This window comes from Chrysemys picta, chromosome 10 (genome assembly GCF_011386835.1).
Source record: "Chrysemys picta bellii isolate R12L10 chromosome 10, ASM1138683v2, whole genome shotgun sequence".
In the NCBI taxonomy this organism is placed as follows: domain Eukaryota; kingdom Metazoa; phylum Chordata; order Testudines; family Emydidae; genus Chrysemys; species Chrysemys picta.
The window spans coordinates 4,658,882-4,672,868 of record NC_088800.1 but is presented as its reverse complement, the minus strand read 5'-3'; the positions used below and the strand labels follow the sequence as shown (position 1 = coordinate 4,672,868).

General features: G+C 40.4%; 1 protein-coding gene across 4 annotated transcripts in view; it reads left to right on the top strand.

Annotated features, from left to right (window-relative positions):
* The window catches only part of IQCH (IQ motif containing H), a 111,355-nt gene that overhangs the window by 19,719 nt on the left and 77,649 nt on the right, over positions 1-13,987 (top strand). For all 4 annotated transcript variants that reach the window (XM_024107221.3, XM_024107219.3, XM_065559173.1 and 1 more), the window contains exons 6-10: positions 5,061-5,172; positions 6,298-6,426; positions 8,443-8,657; positions 9,726-10,277; positions 10,907-10,973. In XM_024107221.3, the coding sequence (XP_023962989.2) occupies positions 5,061-5,172; positions 6,298-6,426; positions 8,443-8,657; positions 9,726-10,277; positions 10,907-10,973 (1,075 nt within the window). The remainder of the gene's footprint in view (positions 1-5,060; positions 5,173-6,297; positions 6,427-8,442; positions 8,658-9,725; positions 10,278-10,906; positions 10,974-13,987) is intronic.

Sequence of the window (13,987 nt, the reverse complement as noted above, 5' to 3'; positions counted from 1 at the left end):
CCTCCTCCAGAAACAAATCTAGGCTTCTCTTGAACTCATACTTTCTGCTTCAATTGCTTTCCTTTGTAGCTTATTCCATACATTTACTGACACACACACGGTGCACACTACTGCCTATCATGACAAATCTACTAGGATTTAAACTGAGGGTAAATCTGGCCAGCAGTAAAATCAATGCTGCTTTACAGATACAGCACAAAATGGCAAGGGTTTGAAAAGAGAGCTGCTATTTAATTAAATCCCATTCTTTTAGTGTATACTTTATTGTGTCCCCACATGCAGGGAAACAAAACAACTCACTGGTGGCAAGATTTAAGTGTGGGGAGGGGGAACGCGTAGCTGTGACCTTCTTTGCTCAATATCAACCCATTTATAATCCTGGCTGGTGTAAAGTTAATCTTTGCCACATTTCTCATTGTTATACTCTTGAAATATAATGAAGTAAAGATTCCTACCTCTCGTTCCCTTAGAGTGTAATGTTTCATAATAGCCGCAACCAAAAATGTGCATCTGTTATTGCCCTAAAAAATCTTTACTGTAATGAAGCATGCATACTATTCAGTCTTCTTGGTGTGTGCCATCGGCAATGCTATTGTATGAATTAGGGTGGCGAAATTATAAATTGCATATTTCAATCTCTCTCCATTTCCTAGTTGAACAGATCTTCAAAAATGGCCTATTCGTTTTTATAATGTTGATTAATTTTGTTGTTGTTTTGTGTTACAAGAGTGCCCAAATCAAGGCCAGGGCCTCATTGCTCTAAGTGCTGTACACATAATAATAACAGTTATTAACACTTAGCTCTTATAACACTATTCATCAGTAGAGCCAAAAGTGCTTTACAAAGGACATAAGTATCATTATCCCCACTTTACAGGTTGTCCAGGCAACCTTAATTCTGGCATTTCGTAACTTTTGAGTGCTTGACTGTACTATCTTAATAATGTTCTTTTAATGCAATTTTGTGTGTGTGTGTCTGTGTGTGTGTGTAATTTCCTAAGCTGTTAAAAAAGCGAACTGAAAAATCAGAAACTCCATCATGTGGCATCATATTCACACCCACATGGTTCAGAAGCAGGTTCAGAACCTTTAATTCCACCACACAGATCTCTGCCACTTGAGGTAATGGAGTCTTGATGGCAGTAGTACATTATCATACTTTGGGTGGACCAGCACCGTGGTTTGGTGGGGTGGGGTGGGGCGGGGCGGGGCGGGGCAGGGTGTTGGGACACTTAGCCAATGGATTTCACAGGCTTTGCTGACATCAGAGGAATGGTGAGATTCAGGACTCTGAGGTTCCATTCCAGCTCTGGAGGGCAGTGTTCTCTAGTGGGCACAGACTCTTCTGCCTGTTTTCCCCCAAACTTGACCCCCTTCTTGCCCTTCCCCTCCAACCTGTCCCACTCCTATCCCTTCCCCACATCTGCCTCCTAGTCCCAGTTCCATTCTCCTCACCTAGCCAGTCCCAGTTGCTACTCCTCAGGCTTCTCATCTCAGTCCCAAACTCTTTGTCCAGCAAATGCTAATCTCACCCCTTTGGAATCCCTGACCCAGTCTCCCCCCACTTCCAGGCTCCTTGTGCATCCATTCCCAGTCCTTCTCTAGTCTCCCAGCTCTTTGTCCCCAGTTTCCTTGCTCAGCCAGCCCCAATCTTCCTTCAGCCCCATCTCCTCAAATAATGTCAGTCTCCCTCCACCCCACATCGCTCCAACCCATGCCTTTACCTCCCTGGCTGCATGTCCCAGTCTCCCCCCAGCTCCCATTCCCAGTCTCCTTGCCCTGCCAATCGATCTGCCTCTGCACTTGAACTCCTAGTCCCCCTTTCCCTCTCTGCTGGACGCTCTTCAGTCCTGTCTTCACGCCCCCGCCCTCCCAGCTCCTTGTCCTAATCTACTCCCCTACCTCCCTTTGCAAGTCTGGCTCTTGTCCCCTCTGCATTCAAATTGGATAGCTTCCTCCGCCATGCTGCCTGGGCCTAGCAGGAAAATCATTGGCGGCACTGGAGAGACAGGCTCCCTGCTTCCATCCAGATCTGGCACCGCCCATAGTAGCCCAGGGCTGCTGTTCCAGGGAAATTCCTGCTTAGCCCCTGACTGCAGCATGCCCAGTGTGGATTTTCCAAAAAAGTTCAACCTGAAGCGGCACTATGCATAGAAAATTTCAGCCTAAATTGTTAAAGTCTGGCAAAGTTATAAGTAACTGGAAAAAAAAAGGTTATATAATAGGAAATGTTGAGTAATCTCAATAATAGGTGGGCCATCTGCCCTGCCTATGGTAAAACATCGGAAATCTTTTCTGGTCACTTGTCTAGCCATTATCAGTGAGCAGTTTACCGGCAGCTTCACGGTAGTAGTTAGTTTTAAGGAGGACAGGATAATGACCTTGCAAACAGTAGAATAATTGACTCCGAAGAACAGATTTTCAGCATCTCCTCCAATTTTATGTGTGAAATGAATTGGGTGAGAAGCAAATGTTGTTTGCCTTCAAATAGCCATTTATATGTGAAGCTTGGATAGTTGAACATTCACTGGGTGGAAAATGTGTCCCTGAATGCTCTTGTTTTGGATTCGTCCTCCTTTACTTCTGTCCTGCACAAAAGCTCCGTATCCTACAACCCTTCTCTCTACACATGAGGAAGGTTGGATGAATCCATCCTTATTGCTTCTAAAATCAGCTCCAGAGGGAGTTCTAGTAGACACTGAGCCCTTGGCCTACTGGAAAAGGAAGGAGGAAGACTTTTGTCTTTTGTAGCAGCATATTGTGCATCCACCAGACTAATGGATTGACCAAGATTCTCATTTCATTTGTCCTTTGCCTGCGGAGCAGAGCAGCTCTCAGATTAGCTTCTCCTTCCTATGTTGTGTCATTGGTCATAGATTTCTTTTCCTTCCTATTTTGTGTCATTGGTAAACTTAACAAGTTTATATCTGGAACCTTCATCTAAGCCGTTTGTCACAAATGGGTAAAGTCTAAGATGGGCTCGTTATTGCTGACAAAACTCTTTCACTTTTCTTGGCTTTATCTATTGCTACATTTTAACTTGGATCCCAGATACTTCTGATTTCAAAAGCAACCTGGCAGGGGTACTTTATCAAAGGCTTTCTGGAAATCTGGATAAACTGTGCTGTATGCCTCAAAACTGTCAGGCCTGCCTTTTTTACTTCTCCAAGATGGTTGAGAATATTATTTAAACTGGATCTTTCTTGACTCCCTAGATTTACCTATGCCTTACTGGCCCTAGAATCAATCAGGCAATGCCATTTTCCGCTGATGTGGTGTTACTATCTTTGGCCAGATCCCCAATTGGTGTAAATTGTCATGGCCCCATTGAAGTCAATTGAGCGATCATGATTTAAACCAGGTGAGGACCTGGAGCTTCATTTCTCTAGTTATAAAGCAGAGCCCCGTTTATCCAAATGGAACAGGCCACATGGAATTTATTTGGATAAACTGGAGTTCAGAAAAGAAGGGGAAGTTTTTCACAAACTTAATGAAATTGTTGTCCCTAAGAAGCTCATAAACCGTAGTTTTCAGATATGTAATGTATAGAAGGGAACACAACCCATGGGGTTTCAGTAGTGGATTCTACAGCATACATTATCATTCAGGCTTTATGTTCAATACTGTCTTTCTGTCTCCTTGATAGATTCCTCCCAATCCCCCTGCAATAACATCTCGGAACATGTAGTGTATTTAAGAGTTTTTTAAAATCACTCTATATCACCCTTTCAGCATAGCCATTTGTATGGAGATATTTCTATATTTATATTGATAGAACTCACCAATCATTAGAAATTGAATATTCCAGCAGATTTTTAGAACAGTGGTATGAAGCAATGTCAGATTAAAACAGATTAGAAAGAACTTTCTTTCTCTCCTTCCCTCTTTCATCATTGCAGCTATTTGCTCTGACATTTTTCTTGACTTGTGACCAAAGATGTGCTAATTTAGTCCTGAAAATAATAATTGTCAGATCTGTGATCAGATATCAGGACCGACTCATATTGTCTTTCTCCATGTGAGTGCCAGTTATAATCTTGGCCTCTGAGTTTGCATGTTCAATTTTGCATGTGCAGAAATCGGCAAGCATCTGTTTTATGGTCACAAATCAGGATATTTGTGATGTTTAATAGCACAAAATAAGTGCATGCCTACAGTTGCACACACAATATCAGAGGCTTATTTGATCCTCTCGCTGAACATTCATTTGCTTCAGGAGGGATTGGTGCACACAGAATGGCAACATCTGGCCCATCGTGTATAGCAAGATGTATCCTTACCAGTGCGAAACGGAAATGTGTCTGATGCCTGAAGAGGGAGGCAAAATGTTAAGTGATGATGTTGAGTATATGTGTGTGTATATAGTAATGTAAGATTATAAAATCTGTTCTTTCCCCTGTGTGATGCTCCATATATGGGATACTAATCCTAATAGCTATAATCTCATTGCCCTATGAGGATTATGTGTGTGTGAACATGGTGCCTTCACACCGGCACTTAGAAGATGCAGACTTTACCTTTAAGGTACCCTCGGACTCCATCATCCTATAGTAATTAATGTTCACTGATTACAAATAGTTACATATACTGTAAATCCACTAATATTCTGTGCAGTGAATTTGCTTAGGATCTATTTACATATTTCCAACTGCTATCTCCTGCTTCCTTTCCTTTCCAGTACATGGCATGTGTACATGTTTCCTGTATTCAAAGCCTGCTCTGTCAAGAGATACTAGGTTTATAATATAGTCATTAAAATTGAGCAAAGTCCTTGCAGTTCCTTTATTAACTAGTACACTGACTTTGTATAGCAGAAATTGCAAGACGTTGATTGGATTTAATTAACTTTATTTTAAATTACATACACTAATGACAGTAGACAATAGTGCAGCATGTTCATAAGCAGTAAAATCAGTGCCCGTACTGTTACATTATTAAACCTTAATGAAACTGTTCATAGCAGAAATTGTATTTATTATTTAGCTTTATGCAAGTAGAAAACAGAGTTCTTTGCAAAACCAGAAATATTGTTTCTAAAGGAGCATTCTGTTGGTTTTTAGGTATGCACTCAGAAGATAGTGAAAGGCCCTACAGTTGGTAACCTCTCGGTTTTGCCTGCCTCTCATCAAATGGATTCTCCCTTACCTATATTAGAAAGGGATGCAAGGAAAGGTCAGTCATAGATGCCTATTCCTATCATTTTTATGACAACAAGATGAAATACTGAGCGCTAAGGAGGCAAGGTTGTCTGCTGGGAGTCAAGACCTTGTCTGCCTTGTGCAAGCCATTTAGCGTCTCTACTCTTCTCCATTTTACAGACTGGCACAATAATATCCTCTGCACAGGAATATTGAGAGAGTTCGTTATTTATGTTTGTAATGTGCATTGAGATTCTTTGATAAGAGAACTGAAAAGCATTATCATCATCAGGAAAGGGTAAGGGCCAAATCCAGGCTGCTTATCCCATTTATGGATATATGGGAAAAGAGCTTGCCAGTTGGAGAACCTTGAGGCACAATTGTTGTACCCTATGATAGGCTCCCCCAAAACCAACAGAGTTTATTCTCAGCTGCTCTCTGAAGCTTCAAAGAATGAGTTAAGGGACATCGTTGGTATATTAAGCACATGCTTTCTGTAAGCCAGCGATCCACTTCTTGCACAGAGTTTTGTTGCTGCTGGAAAGAAAAATCTGTGAAGACTTTCTGTGTGGGTGCACCAAGATCAAAATAAGTGGCCACTATGAATGCCTGTTTCTTCAAAATAATCAAAAGGGCCTGAAGTTGCCCCAGGACTGTAACTGGAGCTGCATTTGGATTATTTAGAGAATGGATCAAATCTTTTGTAATAATTCCATAGCCGCAATTACAGTGTAATTTACAAGTCTCTCTTTTCAGTAGTTCTACTACATGTACCTCAAACCTACCATTTCACAAACATATAATTCCTGTTTATAATGCTGTCCCAGTACTGTGTATTTCATTTGTATGTCACTGTTTTTAGGCCAAGTTTTCCGTCCTTGGATTTGTCATATAAAGAACACCACTGCTCCTCTAGTTCCAATTGGCATGAGGAAGAATTCATTAAAACAAACAAAAAGGCTTGTCTTAATCTCCATCTAATTTCTTTCTTTACAATTACTAATTGACAACATCTTGTCTTTGATGATTGGGGAAAGAATAGCTACAAGGCCTTTAAAGACGGTGAAACATTTTTCTTTAGGTAACCTGAGATGCTCCATGTAACTTTAGAAACAAGAAATTAAATATACATTGTTCAGCAATGTTTTTCTTTTTCTAGGTATTCTGAATCTAATTGAGCGAAGGCTAATTCCACCAGCAGCAAAGATTACACTTGAGTCACCTCCTGTTTTACCCAAAGCAGCTCCTCTCCATGAATTTCACAAACAGCACAAGAAGCCAGTTGTAGGTAAGGATAAAGGGTTGATCATTCTAATCAGTTAAATTCTGAACTTTGGCTTCTATTCCCCAGGCTCTTGTTTTCTCTTAAGAGAGCTGCTGAAGCAGTAAACTCAGGGCCAGGTATTAAAGGTATTTAGGCAACTAACAGTGCAGATAGGCGTCTACCGGGACTTTCAAAAACATCCAGGCCCCCAGCTCCCATAGATTTTGATTAGGGGCCAAATCCAGGCTGCTTATCTGATGTGTGGATGTATTGGAAAAGAGCCTGCCAGTTGGGGAATCATGGGGCACAACTGTTGTGCCCTACTCTAGGTTCCCCCAAAGCCAACAGAGTTTATAGTCATATGCACTCTTGAGGCTGGAGTTCCAGAGTTTTCCACAGGAGTTTGGCACTGGGACACTCCTGAAAATCCCACTAGATGCTTATCTGCATTCGTAGATGTCTAAATACCTTTGAAATCTGGTCCTCAGTGCTCAGTAGTGAGTAAAGCCCATAATTCAACTGTGACTTATGCTAACTGATTGGGAATTGATGTTGCCAAGACACTGGAAGGAGCTGCGCCTGGCTATCTCAACTAGAGGAAAATCAGAGAGTTACTCAGAGGAGGAGTGCTACCAGAGTACACCAGACCTGAACTGTGGAATACAGAATCTACTCAAATCTAGCGTTCTCTTGCTGCATAAGTCCGTATAGAAAGGCTGAGGTCCTTATGGCAGGAATGATCAAGTCCACCAGTGAGCCGACAGCAGTTGCTTTGGATTTGAAAGGCTTCATCGTGGATGGACATGACCAAAAAATGAAACCAAGGGCTGTGAGTTATTGTGGCAGTGGCATGGAATAACATGGAGTAAAAGTGACAAACATTTCAGCAGTGATATAGTATACACCAGGGGTGGGCAAACTTTTTGGCCCGAGGGCCACATTAGGGTGGGGAAATTATGCAGGGGCAGGGGGTTGGGGTGCAGGAGGGAGTGCAGGGTGCAAGAGGGGGTGCAGTGTGCAGGAAGGGGCTCGGGCAGAGGAGGGGTGCAGTGTGCTCAGGGCAGGAGTTGGGGTGTGGGGTGTAGCAGGGTGCTCAGGGTAGGGAGTTGGGGTGCAGGAGGGGTACGGGGTGTGGCAGGAGGCTCAGGGCAGGGGGTTGGGGTGCAGGAGGTGTGCGAGGTGCAGCAGGGGGCTCAGGGCAGGGAGTTGGGGTGCAGGAGGGATTCGGGCTCCGGCCCGGCGCTGCTTACCTGGAGTGGCTCCGGGGTGGCAGTGGTGCTCACCAGGGCCAGGGCAGGCTCCCTGCCCTGCGCCGCTCCGGGAAGTGGCTGGCACCATGTCCCTGCGGCCCCTGCAGGAGGGGGAGCATAGGGCTCCATGCGCTGTTCTTGCTTGCGGATACCTCCCCCAAAGCTCCCATTCGCCGTGGTTCCCCGTTCCTAGCCAATGGGAGCTTCGGGGGAGGTACCCACAGGCAAGAGCAGCACGCAGAGCCCTCTGCCCCCCCTCCCCTAGGGGCCGCAGGGACGTGGTGCTGGCCGCTTCCTGGAGCGGCGTGGGGCCCGCAGCACCACAGGGGTGGCAGTCCCGCAGGCCAGATCCAAAGCCCTGAGGGGCCAGATCCGGCCCATGGGCCATAGTTTGCCCATCCCTCCTATATACTGATCAGGTGCTTGAATATATTATGGAAAGTGGATATACTGTTGACTGGTACACTAGCTTTAGAAAATGTATATTAAAAATGGCTATGGTTTTCTGTATCCTGATCCCAGTATCTGTGATTGTCCTTCAGTCTGTTAGGCTTTTATTAGCATTTGATGACAAAGTTATATCATTCGTGCTTTCCTCCAAAAATATTACTGGTTTGGTCAAAACTTAATATTTGGATTACATCTTTTGGAAATAGCAACCTATTTGGACATCAAAGTAAAGTAAGATAGCTTCTGGCCAATTTCTACTGGTGAAATTGCACTTTATTTTTATTGTATGGTATTCCTTTTTAGCAATAAAACCTTACATTGCATTGTTCTATTGGTACAGGAGGGATTGGTAGTAAGGTGGACTTTGCTGGTACAGACATCTTCATCTTTCCAGACTCACAAAGAGGTCCCGATGACTCATATTCCTCAAACAAAGGTAGCATTGCTCCACCTCCGTCCAGCAGCTCCATGGCTTCAGCTAAGAAATCAAAGCGATTATGGACACAACCAGCTCAAGGGCTGGAGTTGATAAATTGCACTTCCCCTCCGCCAAAGGTATTTAAGCATTGATGACAACAAGATTTTATCATGTAGATTTTCAGTGCTGTCTTCATCAAAGATTGTTTAAGACATGATCCTGCACCACTGAATCAGGCCAAAGCCAGCTGAAGTAAATAGAAAGACTTCCCCTAATGCTAGTTTGCTAAAGTGTCTCTCCTATAATTCTTGCATTGTTCATATAGGCACACAGAATGTCTCACATGCAGCTATAGGAGAGTTTGAGCTTGAGTGACAGACTTCAGTTATTACTTGAGGCTTGATGGTTGTTCTTGGCATCTATGCATAAGGGACATCTCCTTCCCTTTACATGCACCTGAATTACAGTGTTGCTTACAAATCAGGGCTTTGAGTTTTGCTTGGCCTTTTAAGACTTTTGTATCATTCGCGTGCTGATCCACGCTGTGGCCCAGATGAGAAATAAAAAGGAAAAATAAAGCAAGCTTGGTGAATAAGGCTGGAAAATTTATGAGTTCAAGTCCCTTGAAATAAGTGAAGTTGGAGCAAAAGCTAAAACTGGTGACCGGCTGAAGTCTTCAGTGGAGACAAGAGTTCTGGTAGGATTCAGAAGTGGTGAGTCTTGCTAAGTAGCTTTGGGAGATGAGAGCGCGGTCCCTGGTAAGCGTGTAGGAGAGGATGTTATCCATTCTGTCGGGATTGGTGGACATCTTATGAATGAGATAACAATGTTGGAAGGCTGTTGTCTGGTAAATCATACAGATTGTGGGATCAGCTGACCATATCAGGGTTACTGTAGAGCTTTATTTTATATATGATAAGATCAAGCATAGTTCCCATGAGCAACTAATATATTTCTATAAAAATGTTAATAGCCTTGAGTGGACCCCAAGATACTTTTCTGGTAATGAGTTTTAAAGTATATATGGGCCAACCTTTGTGCTTATGACATGTATATGTTAAATCAATATGAGGAATACATTTCTGGATCCATAATTTCCCACAGTTGTGTGGTAAATGATAAAATGGTAGTATGTCTTGACCACTCATTTAGAAGTACTGTAGCTGCAATTACTTTTAATCTGAGGCTGTGCTCTCTTTCCACAGAGCCCACATATGATGCCACCTCAGCCCTTACAGAATACATTTTTGGATTATGATATAACTATTTACAATGGCACTATAGATCATAAGGCTCCAGATTTCCTGGCATTCAAGCAGCACTATTGTTTATCCTGGGGAAGTATTCTTTCTTTCTTGGAATATGTTGAGAAGCTTCTCAAGGACTATGCAGTACCATTGGCTATAATAAAGAGTAAGAAGTTGATGGAACTCATATCGGACTTTGAACTTAACCAGAGGCCAACCAGAGATGACCTTCTGTCGGTGATAAAGAACCGGACAACTGTGAAAAGGATCTTAAATCAACCTGGCCAGAGATACAAAGGGCAACATGGTACTGAAATGGCTGCCACAAAGATCCAAGCAACATGGAGGCGCTATACGGCCAGAAAAGCCTACATCCATTTCAGGCAGCAGCAGTGGGCATCAGGTGTGATTGCCATTTCTTGGCTCCTGCATAGTCACATGGCACGTGTAAAAAAGACCCTGAAGGAATCACGTCAGAGACACCTGGAGAATTTTTACATCAGGGCCAAGGTGTGCAGTGCTGCCAGCTGCTACTGCAGCACTTCCTTTCTAAACATCTCTTGCTTGAGTAATCGCAATAAGCTGTTTCCATTTTTTTCCCTTTAACCATACATTGGTCCGAGCATCATATTTCATCCTTCATCAGTGATTCAGCCTTTGTGGCTGCAGAATCTGTTGCAATTTTTCTATGGAAAATGTCCCTTCACTTTGACTTTGGTAGTTGTCAGAAAATCAATGTTTTAACTGCATTACCGTAGCTCCCTATATATACCTTGTGGCAGTAAATTGGCTGGAAAAAAATCCCTCTCTTGTCTACATTGCTGTCACCACTTTGTCAGAAAGTATTTAAGTTTGTAGACAGCCTTTTAATTAGTGCTCACAATTTCATTTATGTTTGCTTTCTTTTTTTTTTCATTCATATTCTGTTAATTAAGTGAGCAGCCTCTAATCTTCCCCTGCCAGTAGCTTCATGTAGCCACCTAATTAAATTAATTGGGGAAGATGTTTTAAGTATGTAATTAAATCAATTAATATAATTTATGCCTGGCTTAACTGTACAGTGGAAAAACAGCTGAAGTTTGACTAGATGAATCCACTACAGCTTCCTGTCACTGATCAATGCTCTTCTTGATTTTTAGCATCTGGCAGCCAACTGGAATCGCATCAGGACCTCCAGGAGGACTATTATCCATATCCCATCATTAGGTATAACACTTTTGCCTGCAAATCTATCAGCAACCTCTATTACCCACCACATTATGACTCCTTGATTGAGTTCAAGGAAGGCCCCTTGTTTTATTCAAATTGGTCTCGGCAGGAAAATGTTCTCAACATGATGAGAGTAATAACACAGGGCCCTCGCTCGAAACGGCGTTTAATTTGGGGATTAAGCAAATAAAGTCATTATGTGGAGGCCGCTATTCAGTGGAGAGGTGATTTGCTGTAATTCGCTTTCATCTGTATGAAATGAACTAAAAAGTTGTATTTTTTCCCCCTGAAATAACAGATAATGTTTTCAGTCTTCTTTAATGATGGAAGAACGTGTGCCTGTGTGTGTTGGTGCTGTTACAGCAATAAGCCAGGGTATTGCTTGTACACTGTTTTTAATCAAATGTGCAGTCAAAATGATAAGCTACATTCTCTGAAATTATTTAGTTCTAATTACGAGCAGATGGGATGCTTTATTTGCACCTAGGGCGCCTGAGCAAAAGGAAATGCTGTGTGAACAAGAATAATTAAGAAGTTGAATAGTGTTTTTTGCGCTTAAATAATCTGCAGTTTCATGTTAATTAGCACTAATGTAATTATTTAATTACATTTATGAATTGGGGAACTTAAAAGCTGTTTTCTGCAAAGCAGTGGCCAAATGTAGTTGTTTAGAAATGATAGAATATGATTTCTTGGGAATTTCCAAAATGCACCAATAATCTCTTAAAACATGAATTGCTGTCAAAATGTTTGTGATTTGATTTATTTTCTACGCTTTCATAGCAAATTAATTGACTTTAGAGAATTAGGATTTCATGAATTGAACTGGCTTAGATTTGAATTAATGAAAACTGTGAATAAGTTCTGTCTCTCATATTTATGGAATATATATCCTTTGATTTTTATGAGAAGATAATTTGCAAAACTATGTTAACATAAATATATAGCCAATGAACCACTGTTTTTATTTGCACATTGATCTTAAATTCTCACAGGAATTAATATGCCAGATTAAATCATGTATCAGAACTCTAATTTGAAACATGAACATTTAAAAATATTATTTAAATTCCAATGGTTTTGAACCAGATGAAAATGGGAATTGGGAGGGACACCAGTTATAGAAGAAAAACAATTGTTAATTATATCTGTAAATGTCAGCAATATTACTAAGCAACAAACGCTTTTCAAGTTGTTTTCAAAACTTTGATATTAGAGAAATATTAAAAACTCTTTTTTTTAAAGTGAAATGTCCCAGGTACGCAAATGACCCTGTTAACTTCCAGCAAATGTACAGATATAATTGAAAATATTTAAAACCTCCTGAAGACTTGTTTAAACTAAATAGGGAGTCCATTTTCATTTGGCATTTGGCCTAGTGTCTAGCCCCTTATCCTGCAACTTATTGCATGCAGCAGTCTGCATGTAAGAAGTTATATGATTCGGGCTCTAGACAGGAATCTTCTCTCTTTTAAAAAATAAATAGTCTGTACTAGATACATTTTATTATGAGTTCAAATCTTTTCTCAGAAAATTACCAGATGTATATATAACTACCAAATGAAGGAAATATTAAAATTATGTCAATCAAAATAGGGATTCTTAAGGTATTGTAAGAAAAGTGTATTCAAGTTTATTTACTGTAAATACATGCAACTGCATTGAGATTTCTGTTACAGAATTCAGGTTTTTTAGATCTATTTTAGATTCCTATAAGCATTTTGTCCATGTTGAAAGTTAGAATAAAAGCTTTGCACTTTTTTTTTTCTTTTATAAGAGATTCAGATTGAAAACAGAATTTTTTAAAAAGTTGAGTTGCTTTTGAGATATGCAAATATAAAATATAATAGCTGGCCGCTGACAAGATTGACACTAACAGAGCTTTAAACATAACTTACATTTTAAAAACTGAAAACATGAAGGCTTTTCAGTTCTATGAACTAAGACCCTTTCAAGTATATAATAAAATAAAATAAAATGGGAACATTTTGAAATTTTTAAATATTCTTCTCTGCATGGGTTTGTTTTTTCAAAGATATTTTCATTAGATTTTTCACCCATCACTAAGGCATTTCCAGTTACTGTCATTGTAATTTATCAGAAGATTTTCTCTGATTGTTGTTTTGCTCTGACAAGTACTGTAATAATACCTGTTTTGAAAAACACTGCTAATTGCTTGTAGCCAAGATACCAAAACAACTCCTCTTTTTTTGGGCCTAATTGAGCAATGGAATAAATAAGCTTGATTAGATGTTTACACAAGAGGCTACACTACTCTCTGAACTAATAATATGCATTTTAAAATCTGAAGATATAAACGTATCTATAAAACATCGTGGCCCGACTCAATGCTACTTACTCACAAAATTCCAACTGACTTCAACAGGAATTTTCTCAAAGGAATTGAATCATATCAACATAAAAATATGTCTAAGTAGCTATAAAGTTGGAACACAACTGCTGAGCACCAAAAAGTGCAAAGTATTTTTCACCAACAATATTTTTTCTTTGCAGTATAGTTAGTTAAGAATGGAGGACTAAATCCTGGCTCTGTTGAATTCCGATTGACTTCATTGAAGCCAGGATTTCACCTGAGTGTCAAAACCTGAATCTTTTCTCACATGGATGGAACTTCACTGAAATCAGGCCACATTCTTAACTGAATTTCTCAGCTTTTTTCAGTTTCAAGAACGTTTCAGGACCATTACAAGTATCCATTCTCTGCACATAACTAAGGGAAATATTAAGTGAGCTGATTGGTTAAAGAGACACTGTCAGGTTAAAAAATTTAGTTTTTTTAAGGAACAAATTTCTATATTCATTTTACTAATAACAAACCCTTGTTTATTAAAACTGGATTTTAAAAATCTGATCTAACTTTAATTATTTAAACAGTTTGTTACTTTTTGCATTTTTCTTTGTTAGTATAGTGAAAACAGGCTAGTCAGTTTCACTTTTGTTTATAGTTCAAGTCAATTTCACTTTCAAATTCTAATGCTTTAATACAATGT